Source organism: Vidua macroura, chromosome 1 (assembly GCF_024509145.1).
Source record: "Vidua macroura isolate BioBank_ID:100142 chromosome 1, ASM2450914v1, whole genome shotgun sequence".
Classification (NCBI taxonomy): Eukaryota; Metazoa; Chordata; class Aves; order Passeriformes; family Viduidae; genus Vidua; species Vidua macroura.
In genome coordinates, this window is record NC_071571.1 from 152,859,771 (window position 1) to 152,875,386 (window position 15,616).

General features: G+C 47.8%; 1 protein-coding gene across 1 annotated transcript in view; it reads right to left on the reverse strand.

Moving 5' to 3' along the window:
- ZC3H3 (zinc finger CCCH-type containing 3) overlaps positions 1 to 15,616 on the reverse strand; it is a 126,474-nt gene that overhangs the window by 75,258 nt on the left and 35,600 nt on the right. The window contains exon 4 of the mRNA XM_053976493.1: positions 931 to 1,081. Within this exon, the coding sequence (XP_053832468.1) occupies positions 931 to 1,081 (151 nt within the window). The remainder of the gene's footprint in view (positions 1 to 930; positions 1,082 to 15,616) is intronic.

Consider the following 15,616-nt stretch of genomic DNA (forward strand, 5'->3'; position numbering starts at 1 on the left):
TTCATCACCCTGAACTCTTCCGAAACCCACCTTCCCTTCAGATACCGATTTGGGAATCCCAAACATCACTTTTAAAGGGAAATATCAAGCAAAGTCAGGCTTTAAAAACAATCACCATAATTTTTGTCCCTCCACAGTTCTACCATAAAAGCCACCAATCCTCAGGGCATTGATGAGGAATGACTTTTGGAGGAAACCACCTGGAGCAGGGAGAATAAAGCTGGAGAAGAGCAGAGCAGGCTCTCTTTGCCCAAAATACTGCCCGTGGATCCTGGCATTTCGGTGGGTGGACAAGCTATTCCTGACCAAAAAAATAGCCAAAATCTGTAGTTTCACCAAACCCATCGCTTCTAATTGTACCTTGTTCTAAAAAAATCAATTATTTTAATGATCTTCCTGCTTTACACAAGCTCTGGGTCTTGTCTTGGCCTCTGAGACGCTCCCTGGAAACATCTCCACCTCCATTGATTTAGGAATATTCCAACACAAGGTTATGGCACCTTCAGTGCCTCCCTTCTCTAGGCAGTGACAAAATATTTCCAGATGCTTCACCCATCCAGATAATTGGGAATAAACGAGTTTGGGATAGCACCTACATCCTAGTGGAAGTTTGGAGCTTTCAACATGCTCCCCTTCATCACCAACATCCACACATTTATTCATCCTCTTTTCAGCTTACTTAACTGCTCCATGGAAACAATTAATTCCAAGAGGGAATACATAAGAAGCCAAAGGCGTAAGCCGTTGGCACCAGCTCAGGATAACACAATTCCTAATATGATTTTACACTTTAAGTCAATAAACTCAGAGTAGACCAAACAAAGAGAGAAATTAAACAGTGAAGATGCAAGAGAAAAACACGGAGCCGATGTGGGAGTTCCCACGGCTCCTACATCCCAACCAGCTGCATTCCAGGGATGAAAGAATTACCTGGATGTCACAGGGCGCCTGGTCTTCCAGGTGGGAATGGGGCTGGTGAAGGATGATAAGACTGGAGACACCACATTCTTCTTCACGATCCTGTAGCGTGTCTTTATCACCTTGTTGGCTGGGGGGCTCCTTACGAAGTGGAAGTTGGATCCTAAGAGAAAAAACATGGAAAAACAGTCCTGAAATTCAGGTGTGGATGGGCACAGGAGGGATCTCACCAACATTCTCACAGAATCATGGAATTTTTAAGGTTGGAAAAGGCCTTTAAGATCATCAAGTTCAATGGTCGTTGGTCCCACATCCAACTTAAGTCCTACATCCAACATTTTAGCGCCTGAAAAAAGGGGTGAAATTTCAGGAATGGGACCAGTACAGCTGATGGCAACAGAAAGGTCTTGATGTGCTTGGGTTTCACCAGCCCATCAGCAAAACCCTACCACAGGAATCATGGATTCAACAACACCTTGATCCCAACATCCATGCTGGAAATAAATGTATGCCTTTAATCCTTGGCATTTTCATATCTTTCATCCCCTGAGGTGTTGAAGGCCAGATTGGACAAGACTTGGAGCAACCTGGGATAATGGAAGGTCCCTTCCATGTACAGGGAATTGGATGAGCTTTAAGCTCCCTTCCAACCCTACCCATTCCCAGATTCTCTATGTTGCAGGATGATCTACATCCCGGGTTATTCTGCAGAATGTTTAGTGCAATTAACATTTCTACGTTTGACTGTGGTTTTTCTCCACGAGCTGTTTTTTTTTTTTTTTTTTCCCCAAGCTTTCAGGAATGCACCTAATTGGCCGACTTTTATAACATACAGCTGTAACTGCCCAGATAATTAAAGCTGACACTCCATGCTGAGCCTCGGTCTCTGGGTTTTATAACTGATTTAAAGGCCCGGCTGTTTTTCTTGGAGAACCTCTCATTAAAATTATGGAGAGGTTGGGAGGGGAGAAGTTGGAGCATTATTTCCATGGAAAACATTCGACCCATCCCCATGTTTATCTCTGTGAGAGGAGGGAGAATAAGGTGGATTCCCAGGTAAACTAGGAAAAATAAGGAAATACATTTTAGAGCTGACATCATTCCCTAGAAAGAAGGGAACAGCTCCCCCATTGCCCTGAAATAGTGGCAACATCAATTCACAGCTTTACAGTTTCATACAGGGAATATTTCCCTTCTTGAGCATTCCCAGCAAGTTGATGACTTGTGTTGGCTTTGGGAGGGATCAGGCAACACAAATTTCCATTCAGAAATTCAGAATGAAATAACCCCTGGTGATGGAAAAAGGCAAAAACCAGGCTCTGCCATGACAGAAAAATCATTGGAATTTTTTGTGGTAAAGATGACGCTCACAATGTTCCGCAATCTGAGCCCATGGGATAAATCATGGAACTAAAGGATCTTCCAAGTTCTCTTCCAGTAGAAACCATCTGATGATTCAATGACTGGAGGAACTGCAGCCACTTTAGAGGTGAGGCATTTCAGAGGTCACTTTAGAGGTGAGGCAAGAAGGGAGAGAGGAAAGAACATGGAAAGCAAATGGGATCTCACTGCTCTTTCCCTGTCTCAGGATTTTTTTTTGTAGCAGATCAAATTCTTCAGTGCAGTGACCAAACCTCTGCGGGGGTTTTTAAAGCCTTTGCAAGATTGAAACTCTAATTACAATTAAAATTGCTCCCAAGTACCAGCAAACTTGGGAGTTTTTTCCTTTAGGGAACTGTATTTAGGACAGGAAAATGGGGACAACAAAAGAACAGAGGTGCTAACCCCTGCAGGGACCAACACCACACACACAGAATCCCAGCTATGGTGATGGTGGGACTGTCCTGAAATCATGGACTCATGGAATGGTTTGGGTTGGAAGGGACCTTGAAGACCACCCAGTTCAACCCATTGCCATGGGCAAGGACATCTTTCACTATCCCAGGTTGCTCCAAACCCTGTCCAACCTGGCCTTGGACACATCCAGGGATGGAGCAGCCACAGCTTCTCTGGGCAATGTCTGCCAGGGTCTCACCACACTTTCAGGGAAGAATTGCTCCCTAGTACCCCACCTAAATCTGCCTTCCATCAGTTTTGTCATGCAGAACATGTGGACACACCCAACCTCTCATGGATACAGCACCAACCACGTACCCAAAGCACTTCCATCCCACCAGGGAAGGGATGAGAGCCACAATCCCACGTCCTCCCCAACCAGCAGCAGCACAAGTTGCCCCTTTCCCTCCTCCACTCCAACCTCACAGAATAACTAAGCTGGGAATTTGCTGAATACATAATTAACAGTTTTTTGCCCTCACACAAGCTTGAGCTGCCACCAATCAACCCAGAATTGCATCAAACTCCTGCCTGACAAGAAAGAGAGATCCCGAATTATTGCAGGCATCCCCCTCCTCCTCCTCCTTCCCCAAAACAAGCTGGCACCTGGTAAACTCTATTCCCAGAGGTAATTGGATGGTGTATTCATTCCGAAACTGCTCCTTGGAAAGTGCCTGATGCGCGACTCCGGCATTAACCACCTCCTCAAAGAGCCTCTCCGAAGAGCTCCGTTTTCTATTATTACTTGCTAGCTGAGGGGTTTTGTGTAGATAATCATGTTATTTAGACAGGATGTTGGTTTAATTCCCTTCATTACAGGCTCCCAGGGTTGTAATTTTTTCCTCTCCGCGTGATGTATTCCCCGTGGCACATTTCACTCAAATCAAACACTTCACGCTTTTATTACAAACAATACCCCAGCGTCCCCCGTTATCAGCCCGGCACACACATCCCCACTCCTCGCCGCGATCCAGAGGTCACTTCTAATGACTAATCGATCTCATTAGCTTTCCTAATTAAAAACTTTACTACCGCCATGGAAGACAAACTACAAAAAAACTGCTTGCATCATATTCGAATGGGATATGAGCATCATTTATCAGCCAGGGCCGCGCGCTGCTGAGCTCGGGGCTTTCTGTGGAGCCGCGAATCCCGCGGGCACCACTCACGCCTCCTGTTCCCAGGCGAAAAAAAAAAAATCCTGGTGTAAACTCTAAATGTAGAATTGTTAAGGTTGGAAAAGACCTCTAAGGTCATCAACTCAGGGCTGCCAAGTTCATCACTAAATGATGTCCCCAAGTGCCACATCCACGCGGCTTTTAAATCCCTCAAGGAATGATGATTCCACCACTTCCCTGGGCAGCCCAAGCATCCCTTCAGTGAAGAAATCTTTCCTAATATCCAAACAAGACTTCCTCTGGTACAACTTAAAACTGTTTCCTCTTGTCCAATGATGACCTTGAGATGGGGAATTTATTGCCAAAATCTCTTACCAGGGTGCTTCAAGCAGGTAGGATCCAGGAGCCACCAGCAAAGGCATCCCTTAGGAAAGGGGTTGGATGCAAGGGTCCTTAGTTCTTCTCTTATTTTCCTGAGAGAAGTACCAGGAATTGATGCCCTGGGGAAGTTGAAGGAGGGAGGGCATAAAAAGAGTTTGCACCTGGAATATTTCACCTGGAGAAGGGTCTGGAGAAACCTTCTTTTAAAGGAGGCTTAAAAGAAAGGTGGGAAAATACTTTGGACAAGGTCCTAGAGTGACAGGATGAGGGGGAATGGCTTCCCACGGCCAGAGGGCAGGGTTAGATGGAATATTGGGAAGGAATTCTTCCATGTGAGGGTGGAGAGGCCCTGGCACAGGTTGCTCAGAGAAGTTGTGCCTGCTTCATCCATGGACTGGATGAGGCTTGGAGCAACCTGGTCTAGTGAAACGTCCCAAAAAGCCGTGTTGATGTGGCACTTGGGGACAGAGTTTAGTGGTGGCCTTGGAAGTGTTAACATTTGGACTTGATGACCTCAGAGCTCTTTTCCAACCTTAATGATTATTCCATGAGTCTGTGATTCTAAATCCGTGAGGCAAGAGGAAGATGATGCTGCTCAGGATGGATTAGGGAAGCCACAATAATGGTGGAGTAAATCCTGTCCAGACACTGACGGGAAAAAGGAAGTTGAATAAGCAAGGGGAACTTCAGGAGGGCAGATTCCCAAATCCAAGAGATTACTGCTGCTTTAGGAACAGGGTATGGGATAGAAAAGCTTCCTGTACGGGTACAGGAATGGGGAAAAGAACTAAATTAAGCCATGACCTGGGTGCCACAAGGTCGCCCATTATCAATCCTTGGCCACCACGACCCTTCCCGTGCATCTCTATCTCAGTGCCGAGCTGTGCCATTAATCCCGATCAGAGGCAAGACAGGAAGCAGTGAGTGACAGGTACATAGATCTTCCAGCACTTGGAAGTGAGATGGGAGCAGGGACGAATGCAAATTGGGGAGCAGAAGCTGAACCGTGGATATGCTGCCAGGATCGTCCCCAGCGCTGGGGAAAACCTCAGAGATTAAAGGGATGCAGCAGAACTACCCCAAGGAAAAACGCAAAGCAGAGAACAAAAACCTCTGATAAAACCAAATTGCTCTTTCCAAACAGGCAAGAGGGAAGAAAATAAAAGGGTTAAGGACTATTAGGACACGTGTGAAAGAGCCACCAGCACGTCCCAGCTGCTGACAGGGGGTAAAAAACTCCCACTTGGAACCCAAAGCAGCTCCAAAAAGAACTGAAATCTCTGCCAAAGGGTTTTCTGGAAGCAAACCCTTCCCAAAAGGAAGATGAATCCCTCGCCATGGGATTTGCTCCAGGTCAGGAAGGGAAGATTCAGCAAAACCCACTGTTACCCTCAAATTCCAGAAGGAAGAGGACACTCAACTAAAGATATCCCAGGCTGCAGCAGGACCATCACACACATCCAGTGATGACCTGGGATGGTATGGGATCAAACTTCCCTCTTTTCCATGGGAAAAGGCATCCCTGACTCAAAACAATTTGCTGCTGGCTTCCATCATGTGGGTTTTGGGATGACCAATGCCAAGGCATGGAATGAGGCCCCCACATCTGCTGCTTGTAAAATCCCTGGAAGACCATTTCCTAATGGATCTGATCATTCCGCACTGTCTCCCACCTCATGGATGAAGGAGCTATTTCAGGATTTCAGGAAGAAGGTCCAAGGGCAAATTTGGGGGCAGCAGAGGAGTTTGAAGCCAGAAGCAACCTCAACAGCAGAAGCGCCACAGGAAACTCTGATGGCCAGGACGGATCAGCCTCACTCCCACTGCAACAGCAGATTACAGGGATTGGGAATCCCAATCACTGCCCTTCACATCAACTGAGAGCCAGGTTGCTCCAAGCCCCATCCAAGCTGGCCTTGGACACTTCCAGGGATGGAGCAGCCATAGCTTCTCTGGGAATTCCATTCCAGCCCCTCATCACCCTCACAGGGAAGAATTCCTTCCCAATATCCCATGTGTCCCTGCCCTCTGGCAATTCTGGGAAGCAATTCTCTCTTGCCCTGTCACCCCATTCGCTTGTCCGAAGTTCCTCTCTGGTTCTCTTGGAGCCCCTTCAGGCACTGGAAGGGGCTCAAAGGTCTCCCTGAATCCTTCTCTTCTCCAGTCTTAGACTTCAGCTCATCATTGGGTGCAGAGGTGGAAATACACCCAAACCTTCTGGGGATTATCCCCAACACCTGGATTGCTTCCGTGGATGAGAAAAACTGTGGATGGGAAGGGAAGAGCAATGGAGGAAAAAATGGAGAGAAGTTGGGCTAAAACAAGAATCATGGAATGGTTTGGGTTGGAAGGGACCTTTAACAGCATTCAGTTCCAACCATCTGCTATGGGCAGGGACACCTTCCACTAGACCAGGTTGCTCCAAGCATATGGAAATGACCCTCAACAGGGATAAATCCATGGGAAACCTGAATAAAGTTCCACTACAGCTCCTCCACCCAAAAGCAAATGGTTCTGGTGTTTCCCGTCCCACCACACCTGGAAAGCATCACCCCTGAGCCACACGGCTCCAACACCTTTTGTCCTGGCTGCCAACTTGGCCAAGTCCCTGGAGTTAACAAAAGCTTTGGGATTACTGTAATGCTGTTAGGAATTCAGTGTGAAAGCAGACACCAGTATTAGGGATGATTATCCCGGAGCAGGTTCAATATGTTCCCACAGAATGGCACAGCAAGAGGTTAATTATGTTGCGACTGGAATCAGCTTCCAAAAGGACCATCCTTGGGTTTAAGAGGGGAATTTAATTTTCACACTCATTCAGTTCCGAGCTCTTTCAAGAGCGACGGCCCTTTATGCCAGCGTGTAAACGATGCTTTATGATCATGAACTGCTGCTTAATAGGAAATAAATCCAATTGATCCAAACTGCTTTACCTGGGACCCGGAGCACAACAGCTGCTCTTGTTGTCACATTTTGAGAGGACGGGAGAAGGGCGGGATTTGGAGGTGAAACATTTTAGAGAGCTCCAAACCCATTGGAAAATTTGCTTAGCATGGCAGCTGCTTTCAGCTGGGAATATTTGGGAAATTAATACCAAATCTGCTTGGCTAATTCCGTTATGTCAGTCAGACCACAGGAAAAGAGGAAGTTCATGGAATCCACCAGGAGCAAGGCTGCATTGGGCACTGGCACTTGGAGATGAACTGTAAGGAAACACTCATTTTATCAGGCAAAGTATTAAATTCATGGAATTGTTTGGCTTGGAAGAGGCCTTTAAGACCACTTTATTCCAAAACCCTCACAACATGGCCTTGGACACTTCCAGGGATGAGGATTCACAACCCCTCTGGGCAAATCCACATATCCTGCTCAAATAAATTCCATGGGTCTGGGTCTGCATCCAAAATTCCTGGGTTTAGGTGAAAAATACAGAACTTTTGTTTCCAGGAAATACAGAGTGGGAAAACATCACCCAACTTGAAGAGAAAAATTCCAGCAGCAGGAAAGGGAGGGATTCTGCCCCTCTGCTCTGCTCAGGTGAGACCCTACCTGCAATTCTACATCCAGCTCTGGGGTCCAACAGCAGAAGGATTTGGAGCTGCTATAGAAGGTCCAGAGGAGATGCTCCAAGGGCTGGAGCCTCTCTGCTCTGGAGACAGCTGGGACAGCTGGGAATGTCCAGCCTGGAGAAGGGAAGGTTCCAGGCAGACCTTATTAGAGCCTTTCAAAAATCCAAATGTTTAGGAAAGCACCACGATGCGTGGAGATGTCATGAGGGAACAAAGTGATGTCTGAGCTGTTGAGAAGAAAGAAGGGGAGCGAGGAGAAGAGCATCTGGAAAAGCTGGGGATGGCACAGCCAGGAGAAATCCAACAGCGAGGAAACACTGGCAGTGAGCGTGACAGGAAAGAAGCAGAAAGAAAAGCAGAAAACATGAAAATCACAGAGCTCCAAGAAATTCCCTGGAAAAATGCTGCTGCAAGAGACACTCAGGATCAGCCTCTCAAAAGGCTGAGGACCTGTACTCCCTTTCCAGCCCACTGGTGCAATCCCAATTTTCATCTGCAGCTGGGATGCTGCACAGGATGGATTTTAGTGGATCTGGTTTAGTGGATGTGGTGTCATTGAGGTTTGGGTGTTCCCAGGATGCCACAACATCCAGCATGGAATCATGGAATGGTTTCGTTTGAAAAGAAAAGAGCACCAAGATCATTGAGTCTAACTGTTTCCTCAGCAGTGCGAAGGCCACTGCTAAACCATGTCCCCAAGTGCCACATCCACGCATTTTTTGAACTCTTCTAGGGATGGTAACTCCACCACTGCCAAGGGAGCCTATTCCAACACCTGACCACCTTTCCATGAAGAATTTTTTTCTCCAATATCCAAACTAAATCATTCCTGGCACAACTTGAGGTCATTTCATCTTGTCCTTTCCCTTGAGCCCGACCCCCATCTGGCTGCACCCTCCTGTCAGGGAGTTGTGCAGAGCCAGAAGGTCCCCCCTGAGCCTCCTTTTCTCCAGGCGGAACCCCTCCAGCACCCTCAGCTGCTCCTGCTGCTCCAGACCCTTCCCATTCTTTGTGGAATACCATCCCTGGAAGTGTTCAAGAATGTGTGGATGTGGCATTTGGGGACGTGGATTAGTGGTAGCCCTGGCAGTGGTGGGGGAACGGTTGGGACTCGAGGATCTCAGAGGTCTTTCCCAACCGAAGCCATCCTACATTTATACACGCAAGAACAATCCGTATCGTTTTCCAAAGGGGTTTGGGTCACTTCAGTCCCGCCAGCCCCTGGAGCCAGGTGATTTGGGAAGCCATAGAAAATAAGGGGAAGAACCATGCCTTTGACTCAGCCCTACAATTCCAAAACCAATATTCCAACTACAACAGAAACGCCAGCAAATATCTTGGTTTATTCCCTCCAATCCCAAAATACGGAGAGAGGCAGAAACAGAGGTGTCCAACAAGGTCTCGGTGGGGACAGGAGGACACATCACCAACCTCCCAGTAAATCCAGCAACCTCACTAGCTCTGTCACATCCCCATCCCCACTGCCAAAAAGCCCCAGGATGGCCCTTCCAAACATCACAGGAGCAGAAGAGCCTTCCAAGGATGAGGAGACCCCACGTTATCCACCTGGATTGGCAAGAGGAGGTCACACTAAAGGCTCTGAACACCGTATTCCCAGCTCCGGCCCATGTTAAAGCGCCTGAATGGGTCTCTGGAGCATCGGCCCTTGTTCAAACACAACCCTTATTATTATAACAAAAGAGGGTGGTGGGTTTTCCTTCCCCCCTTCCCTCGATGAATGATTATTAATGTGTTTCCAGGAGCTGGATCCATTCCTCTAAATGAGAGCGAGATGGCAGGAGGAAAGCTGATAAATGCCCTCCTCCCCCCGGCCTCGCGGCAGGAGCTGCCAGGGGTGCTCGTTCTAACAAGCTGCAGATGGAAGACAACTGGAATAACAAAGTATGAATTTTTATGAGTCTAATAAATCACTCCACTTTTCCTGCTCTTGATCGTTTCCAGCACTTCAGACACCAGAAAAACCCCGGCTATAATCAAATGGGTTCAGGGATCTCGTGTTCACGCCTCACCGTGGCACGGGGAGAGGTGGCTCTGCCTCGGGAAACGACGGGAGCGCTCGGGGGGCTGGAATTCCATTTGCATTCATGCTTTAGGATTGACTTCACTTTTTTATTTTATTTTATTTTATTTAAATTTAACAAGGAAAAATTTGAATCTCTTAGGTATTCCCCACCCTCAAAGCCACTTATCCAACAGAAGGCCAGCTTTTAGCTTTCTAAGCTTCGACTTAAAAAGAACCTGACCTGACTCTGGCATTCAGCAGAGGAACTTGGATAAACTCAGGGAGATGGGAGGAAAACTTTTGCAGGCAGAAGGTTCATTAAGATCCTTTTAGTTCTCCTTTCTAAACTTTGATATAAAGCAGGCGATGGACAGGCTCAAAATCCATCCCTACGAGAAACAAAGGGATTCAACTACATGTTGTAACCACTGAGTAGGCACACAAGGGTTTACCAAGGAAACTATTTGCCAAAAACCCAGAAAAGTATCACGTCCATGGAAAGAAAGAACCAGGACATTGTTTTCCTTAGCAAAAAACCACTCTCGAAACCTCCCAGACAGAAGGCAACGGAGCTGAAGTCAGACACACCACAATGGTTCCCTGACCATGGAATGTGGGGTTGGAATGAGATGATCTTTAAGGTCTCTTCCAACTCAAACCATTCCATGATTCCATGTGCTTAAGAAAAGGAGAACCATTGCTCCACATCAGTCTACAGTCCCTCAAGATCAAGCACAGCTCCAGGATCCTTGAAATCTGGGAAAAAAACTACTTCTTATAATCACAAAACCATTAAGGTTGGGAAAGACCTCCAAGATCATCCGAGTCCAATTTGTGATCGATCCTCACCTTGTCACCCAGACCAGAGCCCTGAGTGCCACATCCAGTTATTCCTCGAACACCTCTAGGGATGGGGACTCCACCACCTCTCTGGGCAGCCCCTTCCAATGCTGAACAACCCTTTCCATGAAGAAATTTCCCCTGAAATTGAGTTAATGTTTCAGCACTCCCAGTCCCCCAGCACCCGTGTTGACAGTCAGTCCCCATCTCAGTATCCCAAACCTCAACACTTCACCTCCCTGAAGGAAGGAAGCCAAGTTAAAGGGAAACCTGTTGTTTCCATCACCCTTATCCTGCCCTAGTCTTTAATCCATCCAATATGTTCTTTCCCCCTGCTTTTCATTTGCTTTTCCAGCACTGCACTGCATCAGGGAGGGAATTCATCTTTGACAAACATTTACCGATTATCAAATCACAACTGCAGCCGCCGACAGGGGCAATAAGTCACTTTAAGCAGCCGCCCGTATTCCAGGCTCAGGAGTTTGGGCAGCTCCTCGATGACAAATCACTCCTGTCAAAGCCGCGTGTTCCCGGCCGCTCCGGAGCCGTGTTCCCTGTTGTTCCACGCTACCTGGTGTTTAATGACAACACTGTCAGACTAAGACGAAGCCGCTGCGCCACCGACTGCCAAAGCCCCATTAGAGGGAAGATTGAGACCCTACTCTTCCCAAACTCACTCAAGCAACACAACCCACGAGTTTTTATAATTACGGCGCGAGAGCCATCGATCCCGCGCTGACATCCAACCTATCCCTATGAAATGGGAGTAGTTTGCTGGCTGACAGTTGCTATAGATTATTGTGGGTGGGTTGGTTGTTTTTTTTCCCCCCTTTTTATCCATCGCTCGACAAAGCTCGGGATGGATGGGAGGGAAGAAGAGGAAAACGCGTGCGGTCTTTTCAGTGCTGTTTCTATCCCAGCTCTTTCCCTTCAAAGCAACTTCAGATTATCCCAGAATGGTTTGGGTGGGAAGAGACCTTGAAGATTATCCAGTTCTGAAGCCCTACCATGGGCAGGGACACCTTCCACTATCCCAGGTTGCTCAGAGCCCTGTCCAACCTGGCCTTGGACACTCCCAGGGATGGGGCAGCCACAACTCCTCGGGGCAATCTGTGCCAGGGCCCCCCCACCCTCCCAGGGAAGAATTCCTTCCTTATTTCTGCTCTAAATCTTCCCTCTTTCAGTTAAAACTTTCCCCCTCGAGGAGGAAAAATGTTGCTGTTGCTTTAAAGAAATGTGTTCATCTGCTTGAAGCTGTTACAGGATCCGTTAAGTTCCTATAAATAAGGAATTTCACAGCCTAAGCTGTGCATGAGCATCAGGGCATGTGGTTGATTTCCTTGGATTGCCCATTTGGGTGATCCAGCTGGATGGGTTTGGCACTCATCCACTTCTCCCACCTCCCCAAAGACCACGGCTTCAGCTGTGCTGGAGGAGAAAGAATCCAACGGCATTCCATGATCAGCATGGGGTTGAATGGCACCAAGAGGCACCCAAACCCTACCCACCATCCTATTCCATCGGCAGAACTTAAGGAATTGACCACTAGGGCTTAAATGGGACCAGATGACCCCAAACCACCATTTGTGCACCAGAGATGGAATTTTCTCTTAGGTCTGATCCTAAAAAACGTCCTCTTCAGGATGGGGTGCAGTGAGAGGGAGCTTAAATCATGGAAACACAATGCCAAGACTTTCTCTTGGATCAAATCCACATGGGGACCAGGGCCACTGAAATTTATGATGTGGAAAACAGGATTACAAGAAGGAACTTCCCACTGGCTACCTGGATGGCGCAGGAGAGCCAATCCTCCTTAGAAAATCCCAAGTAAGCACCACACCACAAGACTGGAATAATTTTGAATCAAGGTCCTCTCAGGCACATGGTGGAATTCACGGGGTGTCCTGTGCAGGGCCAGGAGTTGGACTGGATGACTTGTGTGGGCCCTTTCCAACTCAGGATATTCCATGATTCCTTTCAGCCATGGTTTTGAAGCATAAAGGCATAAAGACGAGCCCGCATCACTTTTTTTTAGGAAAGGGAAAAGAAGAAAGCTTTGGCACTGGTGGCTCTTCAGCTCCTGAGGTCAATAATATCTTAATAAGGAAATATCAGACCTCCAAGTCACCTGATTCCAATCAACTCTGCTAAATCCAAGCCTACTAATAAAGAAGGGAACAAAACAAAGAAAAAAAATCTATTTTTGGTGGAAAGCAAAAGCTCTTTTACCCAAAATGTCCATAATTTCATCTCTACCCTCTGATCCAGAGCTTTACATTCAGGTTTCTAGCCCTGCATCCCTGAGCATCATCCTGGAGCATGTGCCACCCCATGTTGGAGCATGTGCCTCTCCAACAGCATAGCTTGAAGGAAACGGCATCTGGCCAAGGCCAGGTTGGAATGGGCTTGGAGCAACCTGGACTCATGGAAGGTGTCCCTGCCCACCGAAGACAGCTGGAATGAGATGATCTTTAAAGTCTCTTTCAACCCAAATCAATTTCCTTCAATCTTTTCCTGTGACTCTAAACTTCTGGGGGCACCTGGATTCTATTCCAACAAAAAATTAATTTTCCAAAGGCTGAGTGATAGGTGAGCAGAGCATTCCCTTTGTCACATTATCAGGATCGCCCAGGGGTGTCAGTGTGAGAGAGGGAAACAAGAACAAATCTCACTTTTCCAGCCTCCACATCTGAAGAGCTGCTCCACACTGGGGAGGGGGGGGGGAATATTTGATAAATTTTCATTTTCTTTACGAAGCTTTCAGGGAATCTTTTTATTGACAGCACTCCAGGGTTATCCATAGTGTCAGGGAAAAGGGCACATGCTCTTGCTTGTTATTAAACCAAATATATATTTTAGAGGGAGAAACAGCTACAGTTCACCACCTCCTCCAAATAAATCCTCTGGGTATGAGTCCAGCAGAATTCCATACATCTCACAAGCCACGTGGGAGGCCGGTTCATGCCCCCTGACCCAGAAGGGATGATGGAGGGAAGATAAACCCAGAATCATGGAATTGTTGTGACTGGAAAATACATCCAAGTCCAACTGTTAACTCAGCATTGCCACGTTCACCACTAAACTACACCCCCAAGTGCCACATCCACACATTTCTTCAACACTTCCAGGGATGGAGATTCCATCACCATGGTCCAAGAGCTGGAGGCCCTTTGCTCTGGAGTCAGGCTGGGAGAGCTGGAAAAGGCAAGCCTGGGGAAAAGAAGGATCCAGGGAGACCTTGGAGCCCCTTCCAGTGCCTGAAGGGGCTGCAGGAGAGCTGGAGAGGGACCTGGGACAAGGGATGGAGGGACAGGACAAGGGGGAATTGCTTTCCACTGCCAGAGGGCAGAGTTAGATGGGATATTGGGAAGGAATTCTCTGTGAGGGTGGTGAGGCACAGGTTTTCCAGAGAAGCTGTGGCTGCCTCATTCCTGGAAGTGTCCAAGGCCAGGCTGGATTGGGCTTGGAGCACCCTGGGATAGTGGAAGGTGTCCCTGCCCTTGGCAGGGGATGGAATGAGATGGTCTTGAAAGATCCCTTCCCGCCCAAACCTTTCCCTGATTCCATGAAGACATAAGGCAAGGGCACCAAGACCCTGCCTCAGCACAGCTCCAGCTCCTGCCAACAACAATCACCCAACAAACAACATCCTAAACCAGGAAACAGCTGGATTTTAAAAAGGACCATGGGCTAAATCACTTTGGATTTCCTGCTGGTTCACAGCTTGATGGCTTCTTGTCCAAAGGTCAGAAATTCCCTCTCCGAAATCCCCCCGGAATAGATTCTCTATAAAAAGAACCAGGAGCTCACAGCAAATCCCACGTGTGAACCATAAAGCCGTAATCCCTGGAGCTCCAGGGATTCTGCACATGCCACTGGGAGTGTGAACAGCCAGACTCCCAGCCTGAATCTCAACTGCAGTAATGCCTCCCCAAAGTTTTCCCGTTGGCTCCCAGAAGACCCATGAACTGGTTGTTTCAATTCCTCAGGATTTAATCCAGTACAGCAAATCCTTCAGGAGGGTTTATGACCAAGGAATCAAAGATTTCCAGGATGACTCGGGAGTTCCACAAAACCAGGTACAAGGTTTTACAAAGTGTCCGTATATTTTCTTTTACAATAACCCCAAGTGATCCATGGTCTTGGAGAATTTATGTCCCATGTGCAGGAAAACTTGATCTTATGTAAATGAAGATACATAAATTAAATGACCAAATAAAACCACCGGAAAATTCAGAAGGAGGAATAAAGGAAATCTTGTATTGCACAATTTTAGCACGATGGGGTAGAGGGTTTCCACTGCCAGAGGGCAGGGTTAGACAGGATATTGGGAAAAAATTCTTTCCTGGGAGGGTGGGGAGGGGCTGGGATGGAATTCCCAGAGAAGCTGTGGCTGCCCCATCCCTGGAAGTGTTGAAGTCCAGGTTGGACATGGGGCTTGGAGCAGGATGTTGTAGAGAGCCAGAAGGTCCCTCCTGAGCCTCCCTTTCTCCAGGCTCAGCCCCCTCAGCTCCCTCAGCTGCTCCTGGTGCTCCAGACCCTTCCCAGCTCCACTCCCTTCTCTGGATAATAACAAACCCAAGGTCTTTGGGTGAGCTCTTCAGAGCCACCAACATGACAGAGGAAAGCACCAACCCCCCCAGCTGCCTCAATTCCCACAGGAGCACGTGGAAAAGGCAGCAGGATTTTAGGGAAAGGCAGCAGGGACACTCTATTAACCTTTCTCTCCCATGGTTCCTGACGTGTCCACACCGAAGCCGGGCTGTCACCGCTCACATCCCGTTGTTTGGCCAAACACAAACCGTCTCCAAGAAAACAATTTGGAAAACTCTGTCCCCACAACCCCCCCCTTCCCTTAACTCCTCGGAGCGCAGCGGCACAAAACGCCTTTCCTAATGTTTCACACTCCGAGAGCTCCTCCAGCCCGCGTA